This window comes from Nymphalis io, chromosome 2 (assembly GCF_905147045.1).
Source record: "Nymphalis io chromosome 2, ilAglIoxx1.1, whole genome shotgun sequence".
NCBI lineage: Eukaryota > Metazoa > Arthropoda > Insecta > Lepidoptera > Nymphalidae > Nymphalis > Nymphalis io.
Window position 1 is genome coordinate 8,466,268 of NC_065889.1, and position 19,607 is coordinate 8,485,874.

General features: G+C 32.5%; 1 protein-coding gene across 1 annotated transcript in view; it reads left to right on the forward strand.

Annotated features, from left to right (window-relative positions):
- The window catches only part of LOC126778761 (zinc finger protein 704), a 46,089-nt gene that overhangs the window by 16,591 nt on the left and 9,891 nt on the right, over nt 1–19,607 (forward strand). Inside the window, exons 3-4 of the mRNA XM_050502382.1 lie at nt 3,708–3,835; nt 5,238–5,395. Coding sequence (XP_050358339.1) covers nt 3,708–3,835; nt 5,238–5,395 — 286 coding nt within the window. The remainder of the gene's footprint in view (nt 1–3,707; nt 3,836–5,237; nt 5,396–19,607) is intronic.

Below are 19,607 nucleotides of genomic sequence, written 5' to 3' on the forward strand. Positions count from 1 at the left end.
TGTTGACTAAAATACGAAAAACTAGTCAATGAATTTGTATGCGCTGGTTTTTAATGTCAAACAACAGCCAAACTTCCGTGATTTACATTAAACGTTTATTGCATCGAGCATATCGCGTCGTCGTTTCTACGTAGAGCTTATTTATGGATTGCAATGATTAGGTCAAAATAAAAATAAGAATGAAATTCCATTGAACCGCCTTGAAAAGCAACTCGATGAGCGAGATGCGATACGTTTTACGTTACGTCAGCGTATTAGAGGAAATTACGTGTCTCTGCTATTTTTACTCGGGTGTGCGCCGGCCGGCCTGCGAGATCCAATTATTGCGACCAAATAAGCAGAGTGCGCAAAACCTAAAGCATTGACGCTTCACAGGCAAACGTCTAAATTTATCACCCAATAATAACAGCTACAAATCAATTGTTCGCTTTGCAGATCACGAACTTCCTGTAAACGTAATCACAATACAAATAACCAGACATATTTATTAGTATTTTCAATTTAAAAAAATGTATTAAAAAAGTAGATTATAATCTGATATAGATGTGTTGTAAGGTGACCTGCAATCATCTGTTCTGAATAGGATAGCGACCCTGCAAAGTTCGTAGTCGTACGGTCGGCGGGTGAATACACCGAGAATACGCCCCGTATCTAGAGTGCGTCCTTAGGTCGTAAAATTTTTCGATTTTTTTTAGAATTATTTTTTATAATAAAAGATTATTTTTTAATAAAGTTTCAACTTCAAAAAAGTATTGAAAAGAACAGAATTATGTGACAATTCTTTTAGTTATTAGTAAGTAAAATTAAAAACTAAAAAACATTAGTATAAATCTAAATCTTCGGTCGTTTTAAACGTTTTATACGTTTTAGTTCGACGAAACTAGTTTGACATCATTAATTACGGCAAATAAGTTGTTAGATAAGTTTAGGTCAGCGATCCTAAAAACGAGTCCAATGTACGCAATTTATACGCCGCCTGTTGCTTGCTCCTAGGACGTCTACACGAGTAAACAGCCTTCAGGTCAATTATCTGAGGTCTTTAGAACTTTAACCCTCTTCAATTTTAAGGGTCGAAGTAAAAATAACGTAACACCATTACGACTTTTTTATTTCAATATTATTTTGGTTAAGATAATTTCGGTAATTTTTGTTTTGTACCTCTATATCTTCACATATTATTTATTAAATATTACTTTAACTTTTGCTAATAATAATAATTTATCATTTTACACTATGTAACATTTTTCACAATTGAGTATTGAATTATATTAAAAATATTTATAGAGACGTGGACGTATTTTAAATATTAAATAACGCAGAAAGGTAGCTACGTAAATGTTGATAAACGATTCGTTCGTCATTGCAGATATTTACTGAGTGACTGCTTTTGTTTGACGCATATACTATTCATACAATAATTAATACGTAATAATTCTTTGAATATTTATTCTACAAATATAGTTACAACTTTTATTACGAAGGGAAATAGTAATTATTATTTAAAATTGTTACGTATAACATATCCTACTGTAATTCAAACGAATATTTAACTCCTTAATGATGTTAACATATATATATTTTATTATTAATTTGACATTAATACACTTTCTATGTATTGTGACATTCGTGTCGTTGTAATCGTAATTCATAATACCTATTATAAATAATATAAAAATAATAAGTACGCGTATAAAACATAAAACATTATCAACGATCGTGAAGGTTAATTAAGAACAAATTGGAAGTCTTATCAGTCATCTTTATAAAATTCAAACATAATAATTTAATGTAAATGTGTAGGTTATCTGCTGTATTGTTCTGAAATGATAAATAAACGTACCTGAATAACATACCAATATTACATAAACTTGTAAAGTGTATTATAAATTTTAAGGAATAATTGAATTGTACACAAAATACCTATAACTTTTTAATTAATAGTTTATATTATTATATACATATTAATTATTTTAACTCCTTTTTATATAAACTAGCGAAACTCGCGGCTTTGCCAGCGTGGATTTTACTTTGTGATGAAAAAACTGCTATTTCAATGTATGTAATACCTATTTGAATTAAATGTTTCAAATATTAAAATTATTAGGTAATAGGTAGCAGCGATAATCTAAAATAAAAAAATAAATATTGTTTTGGTGGCAACTCCCAAATAGCTATTTTAACTTAAAAGGAGAGTTATTTTGAAATCACAGGCAGTCACTTCAATTTTATTTATTTGCATAGATATAAAGTAGATTTCAATATTCCCGGCTGTTGATGTTGCAATTCTTCATGGGGATAACTGAAATAAATAAATTTTATAGGTTATTTTTAAACTTAAAACGAGTATGTATATATTATGTTATATATTTGATGATGCGACAGTATCTAACTGTTAAATGAATATAACGTAAGTAACGGTAGTCTTATATTAATTTATTTGTTACCAGTTTAAATATCGTAACGTCCACTAAATGATATAGAAAATTAAAATAACCATGCAAACATTATATTAAAAATATTGTGACTGCCTCGTTGGTCTTGTGGCATGATGTAAGGCCGCTGACCCGGAGGTCCTGGGTTCAATTCCCAGGTCGGGCCAGTAAAAAGTTATTGGGTTTTTCTATCAGAAAATTCTTAGTAGCAGCCCGGAGTCTGGAAGTTGGAAGCGAGTTCACTCCCGTGCCTCGGAAAGCACGTAAAGCCGTTGGTCCTGCGCCTGAACTCTCCGGTCGTGTTGGATTGCCGTCCCATCGGATTATGAGAGTTAGGGAATGGAGAGTGCACCTGTGTTTGCGCACACACTTGTGCACTATAATATATCCTGCGTAGTTGGCTAATCTCTCTTGAGATTGGCCGCCGTGGCCGAAATCGGTCTGGATGACATTATTATTAAAAATGTTTCAATGATTAATTATGTAAAATAAAAAATATGAATTATGTACAATAAAATGTTTAAAGCTATAATGTACTGATTTTTAAAAGAATTAAAGAGCGAAGACAAAGACGAATATTTTTTCAAGATTGAAATATAATATATCTATAATATCTCAGTATTTGCTCATCCAGACAGCGAATATCTAGACTATTAAACAGGGTCGTAAGATTTAAAGGTTTATTGAACGAATCCAAAGTTGCCTGTTCTCTTATTTCGATATCTTAATCTAATAAATCTTTTAAGAGTATATATTTTGTTATAATTCTCTTTCTTAAATTGTTTATTAGAATATTTATGCTGATTTTGTCATTCATCTGCGCGTTCGAGGTGTAGTTGAAGTTACATACTACGTCCATTTTAAATTACACAGTAGAAACCTTATAATAATTATTTTTAATTATAAATAATTGTTTTTGTTTCAATTATGTTCGACTTCTGAAATTTCTCTTATGTACTTATTTAAATTAAATTATTTCACGTTTTTCGAATTCCTATTGGGCTTAGTGATGACCAAAAATCAGTTCACGATATGTCCATTGCATATTAAGTGAACTTGTAACAGAATACAAAATGAATCTGGATGTAAATCAAGTTAAAATATTTGATTTCATTTCATACTGTGATATTTTTTTATAAGAAATTTATACGAAACAATAAACGTTATTGTGATATTGATATTAACATCTGGCTTATTGTTCAGAGAAAATTTAAAACCAAGCCTCCAGAACAGAATATCGTGTAAGCAGATATCACTATATATTTTCTTTTGCAGATCACGTAAACGCGGTCCTAGTAGTTCCTGCGATTTAGGCTATGGAGAAAGGGATGACCAGATGAATGAATGCAATGCGGCCCTCGTTCTGATGTCACTCAGCTGCTCACCAAACTCACCTCGACCCAGTAAGTTCAACCTTCTAACTCTAAAAACTTAACCTTATAATAAGCACCTAAATTAAATATTTGGGAGACATGTTGTTCTTGTAATTAGTAATAGAATAAAGTCATTATAACTAAATAAAAGGTCATTTATGGCTAGTTTAATACATAATTATATACGTATAGTTGAAAATTATTTTATTTTATTTTATTTTCAATGACGTTAACTATTTTTTTCCTAATTTAAAATTTCTTGTAATATACATTCTCCTATATCACTTAATAATTTAGTATTACATAATTGCGATCACGCTACGCCGACTGCGTAGTTACGTTAAGCGATGGTAAAGAATTACATAATGAATCCCACCTGCGAAGCTAGAACGTAGCATTGTGTTCGGTTTTAACTTTCATATCTAAAACGTGAAATGAAGATGCCATTAAAGGAGCAAGGATCTTGTAACTTATTAAGCAAAACTATGCAGCTTATTTTCTTTATTATAACATTTTAACCATTTTAGAGTTTGGGTTAGTCTAGAATCTACAAAATGTTGATAACGTCTAGACAGATGTCTAGACATTGTCTAGACAGGTATTCGGTGTAACTCCACTCTCATGTCATGAGCTATAACCAAATGCGATCTAGTAAATTAACTTAAGCATATTTAAGTAACATATTCAGTAACGCAAACTTCTCTTAATATTTAAATTACTAGTATTAATTTCTTTCATTTCCCACGAAAACGATTTGTTCTCTTAGGTAAAGTTGATTAACATCTAGTCGCTGTAACATAAACGGCATTCGTTTTTCTTAAATCTAAGTTTTCTACTCTTAAAATTAAAAGTATACGAAAATACCGTAAAAGATTACAAAACAATATGTTTAAATAATATTGCTTCACATTTTAATATTTATTATATGAACAGTTTTGATTCCGCATTCGTATGAAATAATAATTATATGTGAAAGAACGTAAATAAAAATTAGAACACAAATATAATTTTACAGTTTTATATGATACAATATAAGAACTCAATGTTATTAAATAACCAAACTATGTTTCACATAAAAATTTATGATACATCTTCAGCGCAGGTCTAAATGGCGGCACGCAGTATATGTGCCGCGAGAAAATAGCTGTTCTTACGAGTGAAAGTGGCCGGCTATAGTTCCGTTTCGTAATTTATTGCCGTATAATTTTATTTGTGTAGCTACGCACTTGTAACTGTTAAATTAAGCCACTAAACTTTCGAGTAAAAGTTAACTTTAAACTTATACGAAACACTTGCAATAAATTAATTTGTTCTTTATGCATTGCTTAACGTCCTATAAAAGTCTACTAAAATGCCGTATGTTGAGTAAAGTAAGTAGTTACTAAAAACAAATATTGTTATGATTAAATACATTCAGAAAATCTTGTAACAGGTGCGTGGGGTGGAAGGTCATCAGTGTCTCCCGGAGCAAGCAGCAGCTCTGGCTCGTCATGGAGGTCCGGCACCCCTTCCCCTCCGCCAGTATCTTCGTCTTTCAGTGATGAGGGCATTGCTATGGATTATGAGGACATTCACCCACGCAAAAAGAGGGTACGTAGCTATTTTAACTTTGTAAATATTAAATTACCTAAAACAACATTTGTAATTTATGTTATTTAATTATTGATTATAATGAGCGTGTCTATTTTTGCTATTGAGTAAAACAGGGTATGATACAATGAAACTTAAAAATCAATATAAAAACAATAGACTCGGTATCAGATATTGATGTAATAGCTGAATTATAAAAATCATCTTATAAAATTTATAGCGAACTAAAATGCTCTACAAAGCGTGGCTAATTTTTTTTTTATTCTTGTCATAATTGGCATTAAAAAAGTTAATGAGGTACAGACACCGTTAAAATGTGCGTGTAGAGCTGTAACAATCCTTTGAGACAAAATGACTCGCACATCTTGTTTAACGTGCCTAGCCACCGTGCCACCGACTTCAATTAGACCGTGACACAGATCATGCTCGCTTTCATATCATAACCGAGTAAATGTGTGCTTAAGTAAATTACGTTATATATGAAGCAGATCCGACGCGACGCGCTGTAAATAAAGCGAATTAACACATAAACGAAAGAGTTTTCTTTTCTCAAGAATGTTTATTGCCGGTGCCTTGATTGGATACAACATAAAGGAATTGTTTCGTGACGCATAAGCGCGTGATTCAAGATTGCAGATGCAGGTCAATCTTTTGTCTAACTTGCAACAAACGTTTATGTGTCATAATCGTTACGAGTGACGTATTTAGGAATAACAAAGCATATTTTGTTGCACAGCGTGTATGTAACATCACTTTCACCAGTAAGACACCTGTTCGACGTCGTTAAAGGCCATTATATCACGAGAGGCAATTCCTATTCCTGATTTCGTAAATCTATATGGATACACAATAGTTGATTATAAAACAAAATGTAAATATTTATATTTTATATATTACTATCGGATTTTAGCAGTGATCATCCATTTTTATTATTGTTATTTATTTATGTTATTTTGCTCGAAGTTTCGACAGCGTTGTCGGTCGTGGTCACGAGCTGAAATAAAAAGTATGATCACGGTTATAAACCGAATAAAATGTATACATTATGTTTATAAACGACTATTGATAAGTGTCATGCTCTTTTACAAACGAATTTCGCAACTTAAAAAAAGTTTACAGATTTGTTCTATATTTAAAAAAAAAATTGCAAAGCAAAGCAAAATTTCGATAGTTTTTTTTCTGACTTCTATTTACATATTAATGTGAAATATACAATGAAGAATGAAATATGAATATTATCATCTATAATGATGACTACTTAAATAAATAATATATGAACACATAAGAATGAATATTCATTCATTCACGAAGTATACCGATTTATATCGATTAATTTAACACACATAATTACAACGATACGTTCATATCATCATTTTATCATGTGTAGACTACTGCAGGTCGCATAGGTTGTAATCTACAGATCGAAGCTAGATGTAACGTTAAGACGTGGTAGGTACTAAAACTCGTTTTTAAACGCAGTAAACCGCAAACGCATTTAAGAATATATCAGTTGCTACAAGCATATTTTATGATTTACAATACACGTGCATACTGCAGTTCAGTGTATCGTACAATGTCAAGGCGCACTACCGCGGTCGCGTTATGTAATTCTATTGTAAGTTGTCATAAATGTTTACTGTCGTCTATCCCAACTTATATATATCGTCTTCAATTTATATATTTCGTTGTAAACGTTTCTTCTTAATAACTAGTTCACGTGTATACATACTGTGACGTGTCTAATGTACACAGCAACGCAGAGTATAATAAAACAATTGTACCCTTGAAATTAATTCACTCGCGATCTACTAAGCTGAATGAGGATTATTGTTTAAAAGTTAAATAATGAGTTCTATGTATTGTTAAAATTAAAGTTACATATTTAACTTACGTAATTTATGGCTGTAGTTTCAAATTAATAAATTATAATTATTATTTAACACGTCAAAACCCAAGCGTTAATAAGTATATGTCAACGTACTAATTAGTTCAAAAACTTTGGTACAATGCATTCGTTTTTGTTATGACAATAGTCTTTGTACTGTTCGTATAGTGATAGATGTAGGAAGTGAGCTGCAGGTCTTCCATGATATCGACTACCTTTCTTTAACGATTACGTAAATTATACACATACTGACGCACTAAAGGCTTAGTGGAACAAAGAACATTTATGGGTGCGCTTATATTATTTATGTATACTTACTTTGACAGTAACTTATTATTACCGCGATAGATATGTTTTTATGAGTAACCAACATCATGTCAGGAATTTCTTAAGTAGCATATGTTCTGCTGGTCAAGGCTTTCTTTCCACTTTTGGACTATGTATGTTTCAATACTACCATGGTGCTCTATTGTGATCTACATATAGAGTGGCATAATTTCATCTAACACATCTATAGTTTCTCATATTAATTTCCTTGACCGCCGAGCACTAGATGAATTTTAAACACTTACTGGTGGTAGGGCTTTGTGCAAGCCCGTCTGGGTAGGTACCACCCACTCATCAGATATTCTACCGCAAAACAGCAATACTTGATATTGTTGTGTTCCGGTTTGAAGGGTGAGTGAGCCAGTGTAATTACAGGCACAAGGGACATAAAATCTTAGTTCCCAAGGTTGGTGGCGCATTGGCTATAAGCGATGGTTGACATTTCTTACAATGCCAATGTCTAAGGGCGTTTGGTGACCACTTACCATCAGGTGGCCCATATGCTCGTCCACCTTCCTATTCTATAAAAAAAAAAAAAATTGACCGAAATCAAAATTATGGTGTTCTAGAACTCGTCGTCATCATTGAACCATTACGGCTCCTACATTTGTACTTTTTAAATGATGGATATCTTGTGTTATCCCTAGGATTGTTTAGGGTTTAAATCGATTAAAAAAATTATCATAAAGACAAATCAATCAATCATACGCAAGTTGTTATACGCAATACTTATTCTTTGGCGTACAAGATAGGTTCGCCTACGTTCCTCGTTCAACCTTGAAATTACGGCCAAGATGTATGATTATGTGATGTGGGTGTTTTTTTAAACGAATGTATTAATAGATATATTTTTTATAATATATTCGTTTTTAATTATTCAAATAAAAGTAATACTAAATATAATGTTTTTTTTTTATCAAAAAATACGTTTGTTACCTTGTATTTCTTATTGTAATTAATTATTAAACACGTGTATTCATTTGAAGTATATAACTCTCAATAGGTAACTAGAACGATAGACTTAATGTCAACAGAATGAACAATCGAATATGCATACCTATCGGCATGTTAGGTCTCCTACGCAAATGGCAAGCAATGCTAGCGAATTATTATTTGTGCAACAATAACTTGCCCTAGACTCGGTGTCGCCTGTGGAATTATCACATGAGCACACTTGGCATCCATTCTGATAACCAATTGCAAACAGAAATTATTACTTAGAAATGCGTCAGAGAAGCGGTATGAAGAAAACAATAAACAATCAAGATTAAAACATAAATACTTATGAACAGAGTCCAATTACAACGAATTCATCAAATGATAGGTAAAAACGAAAAATTAGATGCCTTAGTGTCAAAAAATTAATATGCTAAAACTTTGTAATTCAATAATGCATCATTTTGCGAATGACTAACGCCGGTTATTGTGCAGAATTAGTATAATCTTTCCTCGATGTCAGCACTCGGATTATCGGCCCCAGGGTCGGTGACCTGTTGCCCGCTGGCCGACACATGTGGACGGAACCAGTTCCTGTGAACCACTTACGCCACACGGCCCACCGCCCTCGCTTCGTCCCAAAAAAAAACTAACTACCTACGTCACAGCTCACAACATTCACCTTTAAATTTTATCGTTAGTCGTCATAGATGTTGTTGTGTACAATTTCCGTTTTTATAATCATAAGAATAATTAAATTGACGGGTACTTCTCTAGCATAAATTAAAGAATTACCTTTAACGAAGGTCACAACAAATGTCATATTATACATATGTACATATACTGTGCAAAATCTCTTAAGCGTGTGTACGTGTGACGACAACTGGCAGACCTTGGGTAAGGACATAACTATTATAACCCTCAAGGCCTTGTAAGCTTTCTGCATGCAACACAAACATGTATGTAATGTCTTTTTTATGACATAAACCTGTATCTCTTATAAGGTTGGTTGTTTAAAGAGTCAAAAATTTTTTGATCATAACTACATAAGACCTTTTAATATTCTTTGTATTATACAAATTAACATACCACAAAACATTTTAAACTAAAATTTCTCTTTGGTTTCTTTCTTCCCCAAAACACAATCTGCCGTTCGGTCGTGACGCAAGCCGCCTCACTTGCCGCTTCATTATCCTTTCCAAGAATGATTTGCTGGCGAAACATCATAGCTATTATTACTCAATGTCATGGCACTTGCATAAATGAAGATTTCGAATTATGTTACTTCAAAACCAACATCATTATAGACTAGCTACGCGGCTAAAATTAAAGATAAATTCTGCGCAAGCAATAGTTTAGTCACTAAGGCATATAGCAGACACGTGGAAAGCTAGTTATGTAGATAACACGAGCAGTAACTCCGCCCCTGGCGTGCTGACGGTGCCAGCTATCATAACAATAGCCGAGCGCGTTGCATCAGCGCACGCGCACTAAGCTCGCCTCTTCTCGTTGCATAATCAATGCAGAACTTATCTTTCACACACATCCTCAAAAATGTTCAAAGATAATTGGCAATTTGTCACTGTTAAGTAATTTTTTGTGTTTATATATTCTCATCATAAAAATTGAAATTGACCTTAACTTTTAAAAGTAACGTACTCGTAAACATAGTGACAAGGATATGTTTTAAGGAAACGTCGTAACTGTGAAATGTCAATAACGAAAAAACTCAAGACAGCTACCTAGTACCTATCTGTACTATTAAAGAAAGCATTACTTTATCAGCGAGCACGTGCAACCTCGGAAGCATAAAAAATCGACAATATATTTTATATGCATTAAAAATAGATAATACTGTTTTAGCTTCACTTTCAATTTAATCCTGTAACAGTATGATTCAAATGTGTTTATAAGCCTACTTGATTACTTCATAGATTCCACACAGGTCATTGACAAACCAGTGGATTATAACCATTGGTCGTAATTACATTATTTGTTTTTATTGAAAAGGTACGAGCGCATGGGCCACCTGATGGTAACCAACGCACATAGATATTAGCATTTTAGGAAATGTTAACCATTGCTTACTTCGCTAATGCGCCACCAACCTGGGGAACTACGATGATATGTCTCTTGTGCCTGTTATTATATTTTGTATCAACAGTATTGGTTATATATAATTATTTCCTTGATTGACCTAAAATGTATAAATCATTTACATAAAGGTACAAGGAAGTCACGACAAGGGTACAAAAGGTACAAGGAAGTCACACAATGCACATAAGTGGTCATACCTTATTAGAATCAAATAGAAAAATGTCGTGAACAGAAAACTACCCATAGTTAGAAATTGTAATATTTATAATTAGATAATTTGCGTCTTTCTTTAGTTATTTTGCTTCGGTTATTATTGTTAGGTTTTAGAATTTTTTTTATTATTCTACGTACAATACAAATTTAAAGCGGATGAAACTAATAGGATGCTTGTATTTTTTACACGATTCTACAAATTGAACTTCGATAATACTATTTTATTTAATAATTAATAAACATAACACATATTTAAGAATGTTGTTTAATTTTGTAATTAACCGGCAAACAATGCAATTATTTTTTCGATTTTTAAACGTAAAAAATATCCGATACCTATCGTGCACCAGCTATTTTAATAATTTGAACGAAACTTGAATACAAACGATATAAAAGAATACGAACAAAATTAATCTTTAATTTTCATATAAGAATCTAAGAGGAATTGTTTTAAAAACTCTCTAATCTAAAAAGGATATTTATATTCGATGGATAAAAATAAATATCGTATAGGTACTTTATTATATTTTAAAAGATAACGTGCGGAAATAATTCCATTGTTAAAGCATAGGTAAAATCGATAAGACATTTGAATAAACGCGTCAATTATAAATATTATGTTCAATCACTCGAATTTGTGAAGTCGAATCTTTATGCAATTTTAATCATTATATTATACATAGGAATTTTATATGTTATTTATTATTATAGTAACATAAAAGTAGCTCTGTACGAAGTATTTTTTCTTTTATATTATACATATATATGTTGACTATATATTCTAATTTAATTTATTTGCATCAGACTCTTTCCAAAGTAACAATTCGTCGAGTAGATTTAAGATGACGATGATGTCGTCAGTATTGTATTTCATTGAAGGTCGTATTATCGCCGTACGTTGATAAAATAAGCCTATTGTTATCGAGAGAGACACGAATAACTTCCTCATTAGCTCAGGGCCATATCAGGGCCTCGTGGAGATAATAATTAAAATCGTTTGTGATAGATACTTCAAAATTGTTCAGTTTCTTTATATGACCGGTTTTTATTCTTTATAAAGAAGAATTTTGATATTTTATGAAAAGGCTAATTAATTTTTATATCAGGGCGACAAAAATTTTACTTTTCTCAAATCTTTTTGTTATGATTCAAACTTGAAATTTACTTATACGTTACGTAATATATGTAATAATATATAACCCGTATCTTTGTGCTGTATCTGCAATATGTCTAAATTCTTGATAAAAATAAATGATAAAGCTGTGGTATTCGAAACAAGGGCGTTTTGCTGTCACAGCAACGCTCACGTGAGTAGAGATGCAACACGCGCGTTCTTCGTGACGTTGGAAACATCTTAAGAATACTGCAGACTGTATTAGATCTTCTAGGGGCCTTGAAAATTTGCATTTCAATAAGTTATAACCGAAACCAATAATAATACTTGCCCACAGTACATTTGTAATTTACATTTATATTAATTTAGGTTTATTCGCCCATACATAATGGCAATTCATTATAATAGGCATTCTTATCAAATAATAAAAAATATAAATGATCTATAAGTATAGAGTTATTTGAATTTTTATAAAACTTTGATTAAAACGGTCACACAGAGAGTTACGTTTAGCATATGTTTATATAATATCATCATTAAAGGTCACTAAAGTTACTGCTCAAGTTTGTGAATCGTCGAAACTGAAAATTTATTCATTAAGTTAAATCTAAATAAATAAATATATTACAGGAAAAACAAAACCGAGTTCCGCGTACCTACCTATAATGTATGCGAAAAATTAAATATATTTATTAATTGTTTGCCTCCTTTCAATCACAGGTTGTTCTGTCACAAAAAACTTGTTTTTTGTATCAGTTTGAGGTCAAATATATATTCGTATTTTGTTTATGTACTTATATAGTGAAGATTTGTTAATTCGAGATCGAAATTAAAAGGAAATATTATATAACTATTTCCATTGTTCTCAGATCGATATTTAACCGTGATGCGCGTCTAATCTCGTAGTAAACTTAATTTTTACGTTAGATTTCGTCACCGACCAAAGATTCCGTTATCTACGTTATTTGCACAAAAAAAATGTTTTTGTCGTTGATCGTATTAGTTTCAAGGCTTGTTGTATATTGCGTGGCGATGCTGGCGTATTTCAAAACAAGCGAATAAAGCCACGGCCTTCGCGGTCTATATTTAAAACACGGAAGACATTGCGGTACTAGAAGCACGCAGATCATTCCCCGCTCAGTAAACAGTTAGGAGTGTAAATGGCAGGCGAGAAACTGGTCGTGAAGCGCGAGCGCGGATACAGGCGCAGACGCACACGTATGTAACGCCATCTACGGTTTGTACGTATGCACACCCGCTGCCTGATTACTTGTATGTTTGATTGTACTTTGACCTTCCTTTACTGTGTCAACCTCCATATTATAGCTGACTAGGCCGCTTACGCCTTAAAATTCGTATTTAAAGCCAATGCAAAGGTTACTCGTTCGATTGGTTTAAAACAAGATTCGTAATCGAGAAAATTTATTCCAAAAATGACAGTAATTAATATAGGAACTAAAGGCTATCGGGCTTATTAAACGAATTATAAGTGGTTTAATGACATTTGATCAAAATTCTTTACAATTCCGTTACTAGATAAGTTGTCCGCATAAATTGAATACCGTTACGCTACCTAACCTTCGAACGACGGACATTCAGTGACCCTAGTTTACTATCAGAATATTATTATATAGGAAATATAAAGGGCTCTACTTCGTTGCTCTTTAACCCTAGTATTAAAAAACTAACTTTCGAGGTTTACGATACGATCGCTTACGCAATTTATTCACATATCACACGCAATATAATTAATAAGTTATTATATAACAATAGACTTTTAAAATACTACGGAAAAAATATTAACAACTATATATAGAGCAATCTGCGTGTGCCTAATATTAAAATACAGAATTAATAAAATAGAGATTTCTTATTACAATTGTAAATGTAGAAAACCTGTTTCATTATTTAGTTTATTTAAATTGTTTTTCTTATAAAAAGCTTAACAATGAACCCAATAAAAAGGAACGTAAGACACGAACGATACAGTATCAAAGTAGGCCAATTTTGTGGGTCGCACACATTTAATGCTCCTCAATATTTAAAAAAAACTTTACCAACGTTTAACCTGATAACATAATTAACATACCGCTAACTCTACATAATAGTTCCAGTGCCGATCTCTTAAAAAAATATTAATTATATTTACTTTCATAAAAGAAATAATTAGATATTACATAATAATAAAGCATTTATTAATTTTTATTTTGAAATAATAAAAGAAAACTTTATATAACAAATGAATGACAAAATATTTCGATAAATTATTGATCGAATGAGCAACTAAAACGGCAGTTGTAATAGCTTATTCAAGTATTGTGGGATCACGTTGTGCAACATCGAATATAGGTTACATCCATACGAGCGACCTAGATACAGCGATTGCATTAGGCACCAGAGTCCTTTGTGTCGGCGCTACTAAGCAATGATAGATAAACTGTTTAAATACGGGCCAATATTTGAATATTTAATGCTTACTAAAGAAGTTACTTGTTGATATCGCGAATTAATTAAAAAATAACAAATTATTAATGTTATAAATACCTAAAAATATCGCCTTAAGCGTCCCATATTAATGGGTAAAATATGTCGCTTTATTGCGGGCGAACTTCAGTTTTGTTGTCGTTCCGTCTCGCTCTTCAGGTCATCGCCCGACACACCACACGACTCCCTCGTTCTAATAACCCTGTGCATATCGGTAGCTTGATACATTATCGTTTTCGTGGTATACGATCCTTCATATCGATGTGCATATGTCTTCAAAAATAAGGTACACGGTACATATTTAAGAGCATGGTTTTTTGTGTGTGGGCTTTATTAAGTTCACACACCCTACCCGACGACCTTGGTTCGGTCAAAAACACCGCACTAGCAGGCATTGACCAGAGGACGATAAAATAAAATCTAAAGTTTCGGTCACATTGACTATAATATGGTCATTGATCACGTTAGCGAATTATTTATACTAGCTTGCACAATTAATAAGAGTAAAGGAAGTGTTTAACTTGCGTGCGACACGACATTGAGGGTAATTAAATAATTAATGCCTTTGTTGCTTATAATCCTTTTGTAATAATATTTCAATGTGCATATATATGCGAAACCCTTTTACTCGTATTAGAATATTCTAATACGAGTAAAAGCAAATATGATGAAACAGTTTTTTATATCAACGTCTTATTATAATATAACATACAACAAACATTCCTACAATTACAAATCCCGGTGATATCATAAAAAATTTAATGTAGTCGAGTGTAAAATTAGATTGGCAGCTCTTTTTTCTCAACATGAATGCAAGTCTTGAGGCAGTGTCGGCAGATAGGTGGAGTCAATGCGTTTTTTTAACCGGCATCGACGGGGCATTGACTCCGATGCCGGGGCACTGCCCGTTCTTGACAGTTCAAATGTTTACACTTTACATCTCGAAGGATCACTCGCTGCTCACTTCAAATGAATCCGTTCCGAATGCTTTACTTCGACGGACGATCCGTGTAACTTCGGGGATTACGGTTACGATGACATCATTCTAAAAACTTGAACGCTACTTTTCTCCAAACAATTAACATACCTTTGTATTGGGCGAGAATAATAATAGATTTTAAAATCATAATGCTTCTCTAATACATTATTAATGACAATGCTATATAACAATTATTATTATTTATAATAACTTTGCAATTCTCATACAGTTATATGATTTTTTTTAATACTACTACTACTATACTGGACCTCATTCTAAGAAGTTATTGATGAACAATTGTTAAATTGACAAAGGATATTTAGTGAATGCGATACTACCTATATACAGCGGTCGGCGGCGAATATCACCGGCGCGGACGGGAACAATGGCGCGGCGAGTTCGTTAGACGCGATAATGAGTGGTCCTGTGGGTTCAACAAACTTCCCATTTTACAAGTAAAATAAACTTTATACAACAACAAATTTGTAGCTATGGATTTTAAACATTTACACATGTAATAAATTGTGTAGTTTTATTCGATTGACGATTTGCCAAATGTCGACTCCAATTCGAAATTTGCAAAATAGTTAATCGAGCCAGATTGAGGAACGCTATTATGAGGAAGATTTTATTACTTTTTAATTATAAATAATTGCGGCTAAGTACATCAGAGTTGTTAGAAGAGTTTCTGCGTGTGTCGGTGGAGGAAAAAGTGAAATTGTAACAAGTCAGAACCAGTCGAGGTCGGTGACCAGCGAGGCGTCTCCACAACGATTTGCGGCTGCCCTAGTGGCTGATTCATCATTACTGCTTAGTCCTCACCATCATACCGGACCAATGCAAGGAACTGTGACTCATAGCATAGTCTTTTGTCACCGTATAGATGCAACAATTCATACCCTTTTTTATCTTTCATAACTCGATTATTTGTTTCGTGAAATTGTTTTTATTTCTTGTTAACTTAACAATTTACAACTGTTCAAATGTGTCAACATAACTACACGAAGTATAAAGGAGACAATAAGGTAAATGATAAATCCTTTGTATTAATTACAGACATTTATAAATTTATTAAAGTTGTTAAATTATTTAGCTCTAATTTTGATGACATAATTTTTACATCAAATTATTTGACAAGTTCTTATTTTATTATGAAGAACTGAAACGTAGTAGTTCTGGACAACAAAATTATTTCTTATTAATATAATATCACTATAACTAGTTAAATATTCTGTTAAAAAATCCAAATAATATCTACAGACTGAGATTTTATTTCTGGTACGTTCCATGCATGTTTCTGTATTTTTCTATACTAAAATCAAATTAAATATTTCGTAGATTTCTTAAATAATATTTCTGTAATTTGTTTCGCATTATATACGTAGTAGGAGCATAGGGTACATAGTACCGTGAAGATGCAAACGTACGCATAGGGTTTCTTGCCACCAGGTATTTTCATACTATTTTCTTTGTACGTGGTCGTCGGATTGGGTAAAAAAGTGATGAGAGAGAGAACGAAGGGTGCGCGGGGATTGTTTTGGCCGAGTTCAATGCATCCACGCCACCTGTAGGCCTCTATGAACGTGTGACTAGCACCACACATAATTTGAATTACACTTTTCACTATAATGCGCAAATACTGATTTATTTAAAATCGATATATAACGTTGAAGCGATTAATATAAGAAATGAAAATTAAAAACTTTTTAAATGTGTTTAGTCTAAATAATCTTGAAAATTTAACGTTGCACTCAAAATCATATATAATCCACACAAGATTAATAAATATGTGTGTTTGTTGATGACCGAAATAAGGGTTATTTATAATAGTTACATAGTAACAACTCGGTTCAGTGACCTCTAGCGCTCGTAGCCCCCTTGTCATCATGGGGTGCGCTGTAAGGAGCATTCGATGTTCATAGCCTACTACTATCCAGGTATAATGTTGTCTCGCTCCATACCGTACAAAGTTGAAAATGTATTATTTTGTTTTTTGTAAAATATAAAAACAATAGTCGCTTTAGTCCCCCTAGTATTTTAGTTAATAATAAATATTGTAATTTTTATAACTACTGTAAAAAAAAGATGAATATAAATGTGACGTCCGTTCACTGCAGTTAGAGACACAGAATCTCGATTTGCCTTCATTAATTTATTACGGTTATTTCATTAATCGTTTTCATTTTCTTAAACAAACTTAGGAATAAAAGGTTTGTTTGTAAACATTAAAAAAGGCACAGCTAGTTCACAAAGCGTGTTTTTAACTCGAGGTGCGGACTAGCCACGTGAAACGTGACCAAATTTTTTACGCGGGTCGCGTTGCCTTTTCTTATGAAACGTGTTTATTTGCCTTTAAATCACTGTACGTTCAAATATTGTTCTTTAAAACACGTTTTCAATGTAATCAAATCAGTTTAGCAACTTACTCAAACCAATATAATATTAATATAAATAATATCTGCCACTTATATATCCATGGTATATTTAGGTACATTTTACTGGGCAACTTAAATGATTATATTTTAAATTTCTGGATATTTACACAAAATTACAGAAGATCACAGTAGAGTTAAGTTCGCTACGCCACCATCGCCGTCATCAAAAATATTGACGTCTTTTTCACGCTCAACAAATAGAGTGGGATGACACCAAAACAACTTATCTAGCTGTGTTGTGTTAAAATAAATAAGTAGAAGGTCACTAAAATGAAATAGACTTACGTGTATTATCGAGTTAAAAAGAGATGCAATGAAAACAAATCAATAAGTCATCTCGTTTCGCCGAAGAAAGAGACGGCGCAATAACAAACCGGCAGTTAGTGCCGGATCGCATTACATACGAGCTATTAAACAAATGTAAACCTTCATGCAAAATCCTATAATATTATTTCGACTATCTATGTTACAAAACGCAATAACTTTGATTATGGAAGGTCCCGTTGTTAAATTGTTTCGGTTAAATAAATGAAGAATATAACTTATTTTTACTGTAATAAAATTCTCTTTTAAAGAATTATGTTTTTTTTTTAATTAAAAAACCTTGTTTTTTACACTCAAAGCGCTGCAAATCTAAGATAAACTTTGAAGGCAATAATAAAGTCTGTTGCGAACCACCCTTTGGCCACGACCTTCTGAAGTTTTACTCCCCCCAGACACGTGAATCAATCCCACACCACCTCTTTTTAACATACTAACATAACTAACAATTACCTACTAAATAAATATAACATTATAATTCAGTGCGCGATAAAATTTGCAAATAAGGTAAAAAACGAGCTTCAAGTAAAGTGATTGTAAATATATATATATATATATTTACAATCACTTTACTTGAAGCTATAAAATAAACAAAAGACTTAACCTATATAAGCGTTCTAATTACGGCAAGATAAAATGACAGTCTGCGTTGCCTTGTGTTTGCATCTCGGCCAACTGCCACATACACTATATCGTCGCTAAATAAACATATTATAGCTTCTGTACTACATCCAACTGCACTTCACTGCACACAATGAAATGTTCCGGCACGTGTAACGTGTACTCACGGCACACTATTGCGATAGTCAGGGACCGCCATTACGAGATAAAAGTATTTATAAGTGTATGACTGCAGGTTGCAAAAGTAGATTGAAGATGATCTCGAATGCGATATAAGATTAATAATCTTATAAGTGTTGTTTTATTTATCACACTAACAAATAAATTATTCAAGAGCTTTTATGAAATGCCTCAAATCAAATATTCGTAGAAGCACACAATATTCAGTAAGAGATAATTATTATTTAAAAAAAATATAAGTAGGTTTCAGATCGTTTCGAATCGTTAATTTCAGATCATTTAGTAAACTCGGGTCGCGGGACCTAGTTAAATGCTCGCTGTAATATCGAGGGCCTAAACTAGGTCAGTGGTGCAGCGAGGGACGGGCCCTCGACTCTCCCACCCTCTTATTGCGAGGGGAAGATGAATCATTCAGCTGAAATATTAGGCTATGCTTATACGTGATGTCGGGACATTATGCTTCAAAATCTGCTTATATTGAAAACCCTATATCAAAAGAAACAAATAGTATTATGTTGCGTTAATAATATACCGCTTAAGCTAAATTATGATGCTCAGAAAAACTTCACTTACGTTAAACGTGTAAGGCTGAAGTAATGGTATACTTTTAATCAACATTT